The 14010-nt window shown below is 33.8% G+C and overlaps 1 protein-coding gene across 1 annotated transcript in view; it reads left to right on the top strand.

Annotated features, from left to right (window-relative positions):
- Positions 1-14010, top strand: part of LOC117122219 (microtubule-actin cross-linking factor 1-like) — a 48882-nt gene that overhangs the window by 22300 nt on the left and 12572 nt on the right. The window contains exons 29-50 of the mRNA XM_033267729.1: positions 409-568; positions 998-1205; positions 1448-1680; positions 2252-2485; positions 2998-3144; positions 3518-3943; positions 4076-4396; positions 5028-5142; positions 5734-5948; positions 6100-6417; positions 6715-6881; positions 7095-7254; positions 7889-8102; positions 8395-8627; positions 9216-9449; positions 10014-10160; positions 10442-10867; positions 11080-11391; positions 11593-11707; positions 12129-12343; positions 12836-13153; positions 13273-13340. Coding sequence (XP_033123620.1) covers positions 409-568; positions 998-1205; positions 1448-1680; positions 2252-2485; positions 2998-3144; positions 3518-3943; positions 4076-4396; positions 5028-5142; positions 5734-5948; positions 6100-6417; positions 6715-6881; positions 7095-7254; positions 7889-8102; positions 8395-8627; positions 9216-9449; positions 10014-10160; positions 10442-10867; positions 11080-11391; positions 11593-11707; positions 12129-12343; positions 12836-13153; positions 13273-13340 — 4986 coding nt within the window. The remainder of the gene's footprint in view (positions 1-408; positions 569-997; positions 1206-1447; positions 1681-2251; positions 2486-2997; positions 3145-3517; positions 3944-4075; positions 4397-5027; positions 5143-5733; positions 5949-6099; positions 6418-6714; positions 6882-7094; positions 7255-7888; positions 8103-8394; positions 8628-9215; positions 9450-10013; positions 10161-10441; positions 10868-11079; positions 11392-11592; positions 11708-12128; positions 12344-12835; positions 13154-13272; positions 13341-14010) is intronic.

Here is a 14010-nt window from a genome sequence, read left to right as displayed (position 1 = left end):
ATATATACATATATATATATATATAAATCAAGATAGCTGTTAACACTGTTAAATTAAATTATATATAAATCGTCAAAGAAAGGTAAATACAGTGTTCGAATAAAGGACATAATAATACATCATGTAGCATAGCTTTCAATGAATATAGTCCTGTAAATAAATGAATAAAAAAATTGTGTAATAAAATGCTTCTGGCGGGACTCGAACCTGCAACCTCTCGCTGTCAGGGCAAGATTCAAATACCACCAGATACACTCCATTACACCTGTCTCTTATACACATCTAGATGTGTATAAGAGACAAATTGTTTGTTTAATATCATAAATCATCTTTTTAAAAGTTTTTTTACATATTGTGTTTATCAATTCCAACAGCCCAACAACAAATATCTAACTTTATTTTATGCAGGAGTAAGCAAATTGATGCGAGAATTAGAGCAAGTAGGAAGTATAACTATGCTTACAAGGAGGTAGGCCATTGGTTGGATAGCTCAGAGTATAAGGTGAAGCAGTTGATTCCTGCACCAAGAGACCTGCCTACTCTACATAACCAAATACAAGTTACCAAGGTACATATTCCTGTTTAAACTAAGTGGAAAAGACAAGCCAAACCCATCACTCAAATTGATTTTTAGTTATTAACACAAGGTTAAACACCAAAATGAGAGCTATAAAATGGTAAAAGAATCATGTAAATTATTTTGAATGGTTAATATGAGACAAGTTAAGAGATAATGTATGGAAATAAAACAAAAGTTCACATAAAACAATAAGAAGAGGTGGATATTCAACTAAAGAAAAAAGATAATTGTATTTCACATAAATGAAAATATTATTGTTCTTTTCCATGTTTGCATTTGTTATTTAAAATTTTTAAAATGTTTTTATAATTTAGAGAATTGTGTTCTTTTTCCATAAATACTAATAACAATGATTAAATTAAGTCATAATTTACCTAGCAGTCCTAGTTTGTCAATCAAACAATCTTTCATACACAGAAATTATTGACTGAGATTAATAACTACAAGCCAACGATAACAGACTACAGTCGTTATGGGCAGATACTAGATAGATTGACGCAAGAGGAAGAAGTAGTGTTGCACAGCCGCCCTCATTTTAGGTCACTTCAAATCGGTACTACCAATGCTGCACTGTCATGGAAACAGAAGTCTTCTGGAAATGATGAAACAAAACTCATAGCTGAAGGTAAAAGCTTATTTTAAGATGATGATAAATGTTTCCTAATAATACTGAAGTCTCTTTAAAACATTCAAGTTAGTATGAAATGGAGGCAGCACTATGAAACAATAGACATGAGATTCAAGCCTTACCAAATGTTATTTGCTTATTGCAAATTAAGTTCTTAAATCATCATTATTTGAAATTTTTCCCAGTAACAATTTTTTTTTTTATCATTTGATTGATTTTATACCGCTTTATCTGCTTAGTTGATTCAGCCATTCAAAAACAAGTGGGAATTGTTGAACAGCGTTATGCTGCCCTCATCAGCCATTTGAATGACCATGATGCTTTGCTGCACATCATTGAAATGTACCTAGAGAGGAAATTGAATCTTACTGATTTACTCAACTGGGTGTCAGACATTGATTCAAGGGTAAACCTATCAGCACCAAGTAGTCTTGACTTGAACATGTTACATAAGGAGTTTGAATCGTACAAGGTAAAATATTGATTGCGTATTTCTATTACTGCTTTTGTTTTTCAGTTTTATTAATCTTGTGAAACAAATAATCAAGATGTATAATGATCATTGTTGAAATTGTACTTTTATTTATCAGCGAGCTTAATATTGCTATTAATTATATCATTATCAAGTAATTTCATTGTTTTTCAAAATAATTTTACCATTAAGTTTTTAAATAGTAACACTAATAACAAAACATATAAATGTTATAGTAGTGGTGGATCCAGAAATTCGTAATAGCCCAGGGAAGGACTTTCACAGATAGAGGATCTACCCACCTCAGTCTCACCATGGCTGCCCCCTCCCTATTTAATTTGCCACAGGTCCAAACACTACATAAAAATCATTATCTCTTCATATTCCGTATATACTTTTTACTTTTAATTTTGTTTTGTGGGAGCTAAAGCCATGAAATACATTGTTAAGCACGGATAAAAAATATATAAATTAAAGTTCTGTAATATTGATTATAAGCATCTCTTACCACATTTATTTACCATACAGTTTGTTTTAATAATTCTAAATCTTTATATCTCTAAACATTTAGGGTATCCATGGTGATGTGGAAGCCAAGAAGGCAGCTATTTTAGATTCAGTTCACGGTGCTGAACAGTTTCTCTCTGACAAACGGCATCAATTGACCTCAGAACAAATTGATGACCTCCAGAAGCTTATCGCAGATCTTCGACATCAGTATGATCTTTTGAGTCGGAGATCAGGTGACATTTACAAGAAGACAGAAGACACCCTCAGCAGTCTTCGTCTAAATCACGATGAAAGGGTTCGTAAGATTTAATATAACTTTTATAAGGCAAGAGAAAATGTCATTAAAATGTCAGTGATGTTGATAGATAGAATTCCTTGTTGATTTAATAATAACTGACATAGGATGTGTTGTAACTGAGCCATCTCAGGCAGGCTAACATCAGGACATCAAAGCTTATTAATATTTTAATGAAATCATAATATTCTTACGGTACACCATGTACATAGTTCTAAAAAGGACCACTGTTTGTTGAGAATGTCTTTACAAATCATTCTTATCAAACAACAGTTCTTTTCAGAACTATCTGCATGGTGTACCGCAAGAATTAATATATTATTAATTCGCCATGCAAACCTTCAAACAATATTTAAAAATCATATATATATATATATTATATATATATTATATATATATTTATATATATTTATATATACATACTTTAGAAATCATAATTATAAATTATTTATCATAAATATTAGTATTAATTTGATTTTACACTGAGGTTTTCCTTATCAATATTTCCTTAGATAAGATTGCAGGAGCAGTATGATTCTCTAAATCAGAAAGTCAGAGATATACTGGACTGGATTACACATGCTGAAAACCAGTTAGCCTCTGGACAGCCACTAGCAGAGCAATTGAGACCATTGTCAGACCAGCTCAGTCAACATAAGGTTAGTTTTGTGTCTTGGTAAAAGAGCCTGTGGAAAAGACGTTGTTATGTAATAGAATAGGACTACCTAAGTGGTACAAATAGCCCAGAGAACTGCAAACTCAGGCTTTTAGGATGGCCGCTTAAAGAGTTGAAAATGTTCACAATTTGCTCATAAAATGAACAAAAGGACATAATCTGATATCCTATTGTGAAAACTGATATGTCGCTGTTAATTTATCAAATGTACATCGGTTTGTATTGTTTTTGCCCGTTGATTTTGATTTGTATTCTTCAAAGCGCACATTCAACTTGAAAATGTATACATTTCAAAAGCCATATTCTGTGAATATGCGGAATATATTTACAACTGACAAATTATTATTTTTATTCAGACGTTGAATGAATCGATAAAAGAGCATCAAGAAGAAGTGTTGGAAGTTTGTCAAGTAGTGCAACACTTTCTAAAGCTTCCACTAGACAGCTTCAATATCAAAGACATTGAGAACCTGCAGAAAGATGCCACCAGTTTGAGATCCCGGTACAATAATCTCAACAGCCATTCAAATTCACGCCTGACCAAACTCCAGCAAGCTCTTCATGACTTGGAGAAGGTTGTGGCAGAGATGGAAGAATTTGAGTCCTGGATGTCTCAAGCAACAGGAATTCTTGAGAGGTCTGTTACGAATATAGGAGTTGATAGTGATCAAGTTAGACACCAGTGTGAAAAACAGAAAGAGTTTGCAGAAGATGTTTTCAGTCAAGCTGCTAACTTGAAGTTTATCACACTTGCTGGATCAAACTTTGTAGCATTTTCAAAGGCAAGTCCTCTATCATCATTTAAATTGACAACAACATATTTTTATTTACAACAGCATTTTTTTATTATTGTGAAATGTTAATAGTATATACGATTATCACATTTTTAGTAAAAACTTTAATACATTGTACAGGAATACCTTGAAGCTTTGGCCGAGTTCCGTGATTGCACCCCGATTCGTCAGTTTTCCTTGTCATCCAGCCATATACCAGATAGCAACATAATATCTGACAGACTAAGTGACCTCAACAACCGATACAAACAACTGAAAGGAGAGTGTCAAGACCACACAATGTTGATCACAAAAATCTCTGACAGAATGGAAAAGTATCAATCTTCATCCGAATTCATGCTAGAATGGCTGGATGAGATGACAGAGCTTGTCAAGAAGCTGGTGAAAGAAGATGTCTCTGGAGAACCAAGTCATCTTCAGGAACAGATTGACAGAGTCAAAGTAAATTCTAAAGCTTTGTAGTTTCAACATTTAGAATAGAGTTTAATAGAGTAAAAATAAATTTTAGACGTCTTTCTCAAGAATCCATCTTAGGAACAGATTGACAAAAAAAAGCAATGTGATAGATTGAAACTCCCAAAGGGTTATCTCAACTTATTTAGTAGAGCACCTCTAGTGACAGGGTCAAGGGTTCTAATCCACTGTAGACAATATGTTGTCTGGAATTGTCTAGGACTAGATGCCAACATCATTCGAACACCTGTGAATACTGTTCTGGTGGCCCTTGTGCCTTAAATTGCTGAGGAACGGTGCAGTGGTTTGGTTTCGTCTTCTTTGTTTTATTTTTTTCTCACTTCCGGCTTTCTTTTGTTAGATGTAGTTCATGTCCATATTTTGCAATAGTGTTGTATAATAGTAAAACAATACATAAAAAGCATAAAGCACTCTCATGATCTTCAAGAAATAGTGCTATATAAATGATGTATTATATCTATGTATGAATATTTTATCACCATTAAACCTGGTTTCTCCATAACAAATTAAATTTCATATAAATTATTATTATTATTATTTTTAATTGTGTTTGATGTGTTGTGACATAAAATTAATTATACTAATCCATTTTCCTTAGGATGCCAATGACACTATTCTACTGCATGGCAGGGAAGTCAACAGACTGAAAGAATCTGGAAGAGACCTCTGTGATGTTCATGATGATGTTAAAAAAAGTGTACAGACACATTTAGGTAAAATAATTATAATATATTAACAATAAGTATCCTGTCTACTACTACTTCTACTACTACTACTACTACTATGTTACTGCTACTACTGCTGCTGATACAGTTGCTGTTGCTAGTACTACTGCTACTGTTATACCTTAAAGGCTAAATGGGAATCGATATATGCCAATTTTTTTTCCAGAACAAAAATATTATGAAATAGTGGCTTAGTTGTGTTAGTCTGAACTATATAAACAGTAAAAAAGACAGGCAGCACTAATAAACCTAACAAATATTTTATTGAGCACAAGCTTTCATTCACACAGTGGTAGTATAAAATTCAATATTGTAATTGTCTATCCTCCTTACATTGAGAACAGATCCTTGGTAAATATTTGAATACCAATTCCAATTATTATTTGTGTAATGTATTTGCATGAGACTGCTTCTTTTTTTTTCTTGTTTTTTTTATCATGATCCACATAAAATTAGCATTGGACAAAAATAGTATAATAATTAATTTTTTTGACTATTAACATGCCTATTGTTAAAAATACATTTCTTGATTAAATTTACTGTAAATGTAATTATTGAATATACTGTACCTACCAACAGATAATGTCAGTAAGAGGTACAAGGAACTGTTGACCCAGTTATCCGAGTACAAGATGAAACTCACCAGTAGCCTTAGTGGCAATATAGGCCTCCGTGAGCGACTGGAGAACCTTCTAAGACAGATACTGGATGCAGAGCATATTTTTGCCAGACTTGGGCAGATTCCTATCATCTTGAAAAAGGAACCACTTACAAATATCTTGCAAGAATATGTGGTGAGTTTGAAATTGAATTTGTGTGTGAGATGATTTTTGTTCTGTCATTTTATGAATTGAGTTGTGTGTACAAAAGTCAGTATGCTAAAATTTGTTTAGAGTTTCTTATGTATCAAACTATTATTCACATTCAAAAATATTCACTTTATAGAATTTGAAGAACCAATTAGAAACTCTTCAGTCTGTGGTGAGCAACATTAACCGTGATGTGACCAGTGTTGTTCAGAGTGGAAAGTCAAGTACCCTTCATAATATCCAAGCAAAGCTGGATGACATGAACTCCCGTTACAGTCGTCTGTTAAGTCCTATAGTGGATAAATGCAAGTTTGTTCAGGCTTTACTGGAAAAGGTGAACCTTTTGCAGAGGGAAGCTGATGAAGTTGAAGACTGGGTCCTGCCAGAGCTGGAGATGTTGCAGTCAGCTGACATTAACAGGAAGGAATTATCAGAACTTCAAAGCATATTGCAGGTTAGTCAATGTGTACCATTTTACCGTCAGACAGTGATTGATATACTGTATGCAATATGTATTTTGAGGTATTCTTGTATCATTAGATACAACCCTTTTAGAGTGTATATAGGTTTTTAGTTGATAATGTTATATAACTTATGAATACTTAACTGGATCATCTCAAAGTCTAAGTTACCCTTTAGCTGAATTTACCTTTAAATTATAAAAAAAATGATAACGTACATAAAAATGCCCAACACCAAGCCCAAAATAGTTTACTAGTGAATTTCATTGAATTTTTGTTCCAAATTGTAGAAAACAGCAATAGGATTGGACAGATATGCACCACAATATCAAAAGGTTGTGTCTATTGCTGATGAACTTTTAACAGAAAAAGATGTTGCTGACTCATCTAGTGTTGTTGAACTTCAAGAAAGTATGCATGATAACTGGTCTGGGCTCAAAGAGACATTGTCTTCTAGGTAAGGAAATATTTTTATGAGAATTGCTAGTGATTAGTAATATTGATAATAATACAATAATTGCCTGCATTTGGTCATATATAGTTTAATAATGATAGATAATATAGATGGATGTATACCGAACGAAAGACAATTTTAGTACTAATAGCTCTTCACTTGTGCAATTCTGATGAATATATACTTACTGTAATGAATTTTCTATTGACATAATAGGAGAGTTCTGGTAGAGGAGAGAATTGAAGCAATGAGACTATACAACTTGCTCCTGAAGGAGGTCAGTCCCTGGTTGGCAAGCATGGAAAGAAAACAGGCTCAGCTTGGTAGTGTTGCCATTGAATTGAACGATATACAAGCACAGCTAAGCATAGTCAAGGTATGTCTGATAAAGATAGACATGGCAAATGAAACCAACTTAACATAATTCTGAATAGTTGACCTTAAAATGATTTACTTTATTCTTATTATTTGCAATAATGATGTTGTAGTAGTAATATATAATACAGAATTTAATAATACATATGATAATAGTAATGACATTAAATAATGATAAAGAGTACTGTAATGATAAAGAAACAATTTATATTAATGATAATTATAATTAATATGTCTATTTCGTGAATACTTACCTGTATGAACCGATATATGCCAATTTCCTTTTAGGAACTTACTTAAAAAATAATGGAATAGTCCCGACCCAGGCGTATATAATGCAACACTGTTAAATAACAGGCCTCAATTAATATATTCTCTAGGCATTTTCCAACTATCACCCTGATCATCGCAAAAAATTCAATCATAACACAATTTGAATCATTTGCTGCTTTCTCTGGAGGTGCATTCCTATACAGTATAGAACATCTTCACCTTACCAGGTATCCAATTATACTCATGTTTGGAGAGAGAAATGCAGATAAATTTCTGGCTGTGTCGTAATCACCAACTTCTCCACCTGTTGTCTTGCAGTTAACCATTGTTTTAATACCAAGTAATATTATTTCTATCACCAGCCATTCAGAAATGAGGTTGTTGATTATCAGGGTAAGATATCAAAGTTGAATGCTGCTGGAGCGAAAGTGGATGAGTTAATGCACGATGTGCCATCAATGATGGGAAAATCATTCCGTCGATCATCCCTTCTCATTACGTCGTTGCCTATGTTTGATAGGTTTGGATCGCTATTTGCATTGAAAACATCTGGCGAAACTGCAGGCTACTTGGAAGGTATGTTAGTGTCCGTCTATAAATCACAGGATTTTAGGTAGATGGAAAAAAAAAGAATATGTGATGGTGGTATTGCTGTTTGTGAATAAACTTCTTTGTGAATTACAAAAACTGGGCATTTTGACAGTCAAAATGGGTGCACAGCCTGCTAGCTATAACTGTCGGTATTTGTCAAATTATGATATTTATTATCATATTGAATCCTATCATTTTTATTGTTTTATAATATAATAATGATACTTAAATGAAACAGTTTTGTAAATTGTTTTATAAACTTCATATTGATTTACAGAGGAGTCTGAGGTACAGCTGCAGCTTTCCGACATTAACAAGCGCTACAAATCACTGAGTGTTGCCCTTGAGGACAGGGAGAATGAACTCGAGTTGAACCTAGAGGCTGCCAGAGTACTTCACCCTGTTGACCAGTTCATCAACTGGACAATCAAAACACAGGCAAAGCTGTCCAGTCCAAAGCAACTGTCCTCAGATATCAGTAGTGCCCATGCTGACTTAGAACAATTACTGGTAAGATATGTGATTTTGTAGTAATCTCTGTATATACAGGTTGTACTAGTAAGTTATATTTATGAGTGCAATGGGATAGAATATTTTATTGATTTAAAAGATGGAATATTCTATTTAGCTTTACTATGTCTTGTTTAATGGAACCTTCCATTTTCACTGAATATTTTTATATTTCATTGTATGAATGAGAAACATTCATTAATTGTTTTATTCAGTGCCTTACTGTATAACGATACCTGTAATTTGTTATGTTGGTTCCAAATGTAAAGTCATTGTCAAAAGAGAGGCTAAGAGCCTGCAGCTGCCAGTACCTATATATCATGATATTGATAAATTTTACCAGTCTATTTCGTGAATACTTACCTGGATAAACCGACTAATTGCCATTTGTTCTACTAAAAAAAATAGAACAGTAGCAATATAGGCTACTACAGCACAAAGGAGCTGCTTCAACGAACAACGTCTAATAGGGAATGAGGACGATTGTTAGGGTGTTCCGTTTTAGGAACAATGGCAATTATTCGGTTTATCCAGGTAAGTATCTCACTCATAGACTACCAACACCACGATTGATTTGTGTAATTTTAGAGTCTACATCAGGAGATTCTTGGTCAGCAGTCTGCAGTCCATCAGTCTTGTGACAGAGCGAACAAGTTGCTGCATGACAACAGAGAACACTTCAACCAAGAGCAGTATGATGTTGTCAATGAGAGGAGTGGTGATCTTAAGACAAAGTACAATGAATTGTTGGTGGCATTTAATCATAGCAAGAGATCTATGGAGGAGAACATTTTGAAGCTTCGTATCCTTGAAGACGAAAGGGTAAGTTTTTGAAAGATTTGCTGTTTAGCAGTTGTGCATCTAGGAGTCTTGAAATGGGGAGCTGATGGGGGCGTGGAGGACATGTGGGGGGAAGCGATGAGGTGAGTGGGTGCTATACTTGCAAAATAAGGTGATTTTTATGTGCTTGGGCATGATTTTTCGGGGGAGACTAGGGGGCCTCCAAGTGTTTTTTGGGGGTGTTCACTCCACACGCACATTAGAAACGTTACTGCTGTTTAGGAAAGTTCACTGACCACTATATGCCATAGTTGGTATTGTTGATGAGGTAATTGCTTATTTGATCATTATTCTAAAGAATTCCTTTGATTCTCCATAGAAATAGTCAAAACGAAAGAATTTTTTGCTATAGTTAAGATCATTATTTAACCAATAGAAGCATTTCGTTTGTCAATTAGCTAAATTACTGTAATTTAAACAATAGAAGCATTTGATTTGCCAAAATAGTCAAATTTATATTAATCATTAGGAGTGAAATTTCATCTTATATGTATGATTCCCTGTAAGTGCCATTATTTCATGTTTATAACCATTATTCTCCATCAGGTGTTGATACAGGGGAGATTGAAAGAAGCACAAATGTCGCTCTCCCAGCTTGTTGATTGGATATCTCAGATGGAAAAGAAATTAGGAACTCAGCAGCCAATGGCAGAGCAGCTCCGACCTTTGAGATCCCAGATAGACCGCCACTCTGTGAGTTTGATTCAATTTCAAACCCTTTTTCTTATTTTCTTAGTGGCATTGGAAGATCTTGGTGCCAATGATGATAATGCTCAATGTAATGATGACCATGGTGGTGTTGGTGATGATCACCCCATAAAGATTTTGTACTTAAACCAGATGTTCTGTTGTCTACTATTTTCTAACAGTGCCCTTAAAACTTGAAATACTGTATTTGTTTAGTAGGTAATGTATTTTTTACTATCCACTATTAATATCATTTAAATATTGTGCTCGTATTAAACTTTTTCTAGGCCTTAAATGGTGAGATTGTTTCCAGAAGGCCATCCATTGTCCAGACCCTTGAGGATGTTAACCTGTTGCTCCGCCAGTACGGAGACAAAATTAGCCATGAGGATGTGTCACAGCTACGCAGTGATAATGATAATCTTATGCAACGTTATGAAGTGATTGGTAGTCAGTCCTTAACTAGACTCAACCATCTGACAGCAGGTCTTGATGACCTACAGCGATATCAAGAGGAGTTTGACGACTTTCTGGAGTGGCTGAAGACGACAGAGGACTTTTTAGAAAAACTCCAGAGAGGAATGGGTCGTGATCTACAGAATCTTCAAAGGCAGCTCCAAGATATGGATAGTCTGATGGAACAAATTAGTGATCGAAAAGGTGATCTGAAGTTCCTAAAGAGAGCAAGCCAACGATACTTTGATATTGCCAAGGTACAGACTTCTCAACAATTTTAACTATTGTGGTTTTTTGTTTTTTTTAATTTAAGCATCAATAATACTGTATTAAAACTTTGGATTCATTATGATTGCTGCATTGTCATTCTTGTTGTACATAATATGTACATAATCTTGCTCATTAGTTAGTTCAAATTAATTTTATTTATTTATCCAATTCTTACTTATTTTTGTTATTTTATATGTAGACTTTCCGGGACGCATTATCTGAATATCGCCGACTAATCAGTACAGAGCATAGTTTCATGGAAATATCAGAGTCGCGGCAGATTCAAGATGAACTGTCTGATGTCTACGAGAGATACACAAGCTTGAAGAGTAGCTTCCATCGTCATATAAAACTACTGAAAGATATAATTAGCAAACATCAGAAATATGCAGAGTCATGTAATGGTGTGTTGCCATGGATACATGATGCCTACAACAATGTGTCTAGTTTTATCAAAGAACCATTAGAGACTGAGCCCGAAGGCCTTGCTAGGCAGATGGACCAAGTCAAGGTTTATAAAATCCTTCATTATTTTGTAGAATAATCTCGACATGAAGTATAGGGAGTGAAGGTAAAGGGATGACATTCCTCTGGTGTGCAATTACCAAAATTTGGTCATCATGATTTATTTAATTTTTTTTCCTTTAAATGGAAAATTGATGAAATTAATAAACAATCCTTATTATTGCTTTTATTGTTCTCATTTTTGCAGACATTAATCCACGATCTGGTTCTGCATACAAAAGACATTGAGACACTGAAGGATTCTGGGAAAAATTTAGCTTCCGCCCAGCCAGAAATTAGAGACAATGTTATGAAAACTGTTGGTAAGAATGAGTATTTTTTAAATATTTAATAATAAATATTATAATAAAATAAATAATTTTTAATTTAAATAAATAAATAATAAATTAATTAATAATAAATAATTAAATAATTTAAAAAAAATATTTAAAAAATCTGAAAGGCATTTTTAACATGCAGCGTACATTTATTCCAACTAAATTATATATGTATATCATCAATTAATGTTATAAACCCTATCTCTCTTTTAAACAATGACCTCTAGTTTGTGGTATTACTTTTTGAGAGAATATGATTGTGTTCCAAAAGAAACCCGAAAGTCGACCACTTTCCATTCTGTACTCACTTTACTTACTTGGTACTCTTTGGTGAAACCTACAATGTAAAAAGTTACTATATGTACATCATAATGATTAAGGTTGTAATGCATATATCTTTTTAAAGATGATGTATCTGAAAGGTATGCATGGATGGAAGCTCAACTTTCCTTACGCCGTGGTGAACTTGAAAGAAACCTTGGTCTTTCAAGGAGTGTCTTGGATGAACTGGATCGTCTGCTGGAATGGCTTGAAGTGACAGAGAAGAAAGCAGCTAAAGTGGTTAACACTGCTGTTGTTGTTAAAAAGGATCATATCTATGACCTGGTGCAGCAGTTGAAAGTGAGTACAATTTATGCCTCATTTAAAATGTATTTGTTAAATGTAGTTTTTATTTGTATTTTTAAAACATTGTTGATTTTAGTGTCCATAGACTCTATTGATAGAATAGATTTTTAATATATTTTTTACATACTTCTGGATGAACTGATGTACCCAAGTTCTTCTCAAAGATAGACTATGTTATTTTGGCATTGCATTTGGCAATAGTGGTTATTGTAAAAGAAAATGGACTACAAATATAGATATTCTAGTGCAGTAATGGTCTCCCTTTAATTATAGACCCCTCCAATTAGTGACTACCTCCAATTAAAGACCACTTTACTGTGGTCCCAAATTAGAAAATGTCTTTTATCTTTATTATTCTAATTATAGACCAAAGCTGCTAAAGACCATGAAAACCTCGGTCCTAAAAGTGGTCTTTAATTGAAGAGAGACTTGATAATATTTAAAATTATTATTTGTTAAATTACGATTTTTGTTTTTTATAAATAGTTCTATGAAACAGACATAGATAGTCACCGACCACCATATGAAAAAGTTAAAGAATCCGGCCGACTTCATATTCAGAAAAGTGACCATCAAGCAGCTCAGAAAGTCAGAGGGAAACTGGACTCACTAACAACACGGTTCACACGCCTAGAGGGCAATGTTGCAAATCATTCAGAATTCTTGCAAAAACTTTTGGTCAAGCTTGATAACCTGTATAGTGATGTTGCTAAGTTTGAGGACTGGATGGCACCTGTTATTGGTGTTCTTGAGTCACATGACCTAAATCACATGAGTCTATTGGATCTTGGATTGAAGCTCATGGTAAGCAAAAAACCTTAACTGTGTGTGTTTATTGTTTTGTTCTTTTATCAAAATAATTCAGTTGTACTATTAAATGAATATATATTTTATTATTGATTTGATTTATTCTTCTCCGACAGCAAATTACTTGGTTACAGGATGGAATCATCTATGTGATGGTTTATAGCTATTTATCTGTTAGACCCCTGTAAATATGTTTTGCCAAAAATTTAATGTGGCTGTTTGAAACATATCTAATCAACAAATTCCATGTCTTCTGGAAGTATGAAAATTGTCTACTCTATTATAGCAAGAATTATTTATTTATTTATTTATTACATATTCGGCACAAAAATCACAAATCAGAAAACGGCCAGAGGGGTGCCAAGAGGACACCACTGGCTGAGAGCCAAGCACAAGATGTGGGTATCCTCTAAACCCACAATCCAAATAAACATACAATAAATTACAAAACAGCACAGAAGCAAAAATGATACATCAGATTGAACTCAGGGACGTATCCAGGGGGGGGGGGGAGCCGTGGGAGACGCGGCTCCCCCCCTTTGTACACAGTGTTAAAAGTTTAAAGCTTATTTTTGAGCCAATACAAATTCTTTCCTGGGATCACTCAAAGTGAATACTTCTAAACATGTCAATATGCATCAGTACAAGTTATACATAGGCCTAATAGAACACATAGGCCTAAGCGTGATTTAAAAAAATCTTAAATCCATAAATCTCAGGCCAGGTCTTTAAGATAGAAATGCGATACTGTGGTTCAATTTCGTTTTTATCCTTTTGCAAGTTTCTTTAAATGTTTGTTTAATAATACTACTACTAATAGTAATAATAATAATAACAATGATGATGATGACGAT

Source organism: Anneissia japonica, unplaced genomic scaffold, assembly GCF_011630105.1.
Source record: "Anneissia japonica isolate Jap-2015-1 unplaced genomic scaffold, ASM1163010v1 scaffold287708_len1499824_cov190, whole genome shotgun sequence".
NCBI lineage: Eukaryota > Metazoa > Echinodermata > Crinoidea > Comatulida > Comatulidae > Anneissia > Anneissia japonica.
This window is presented reverse-complemented; position numbering and strand designations above follow the sequence as displayed.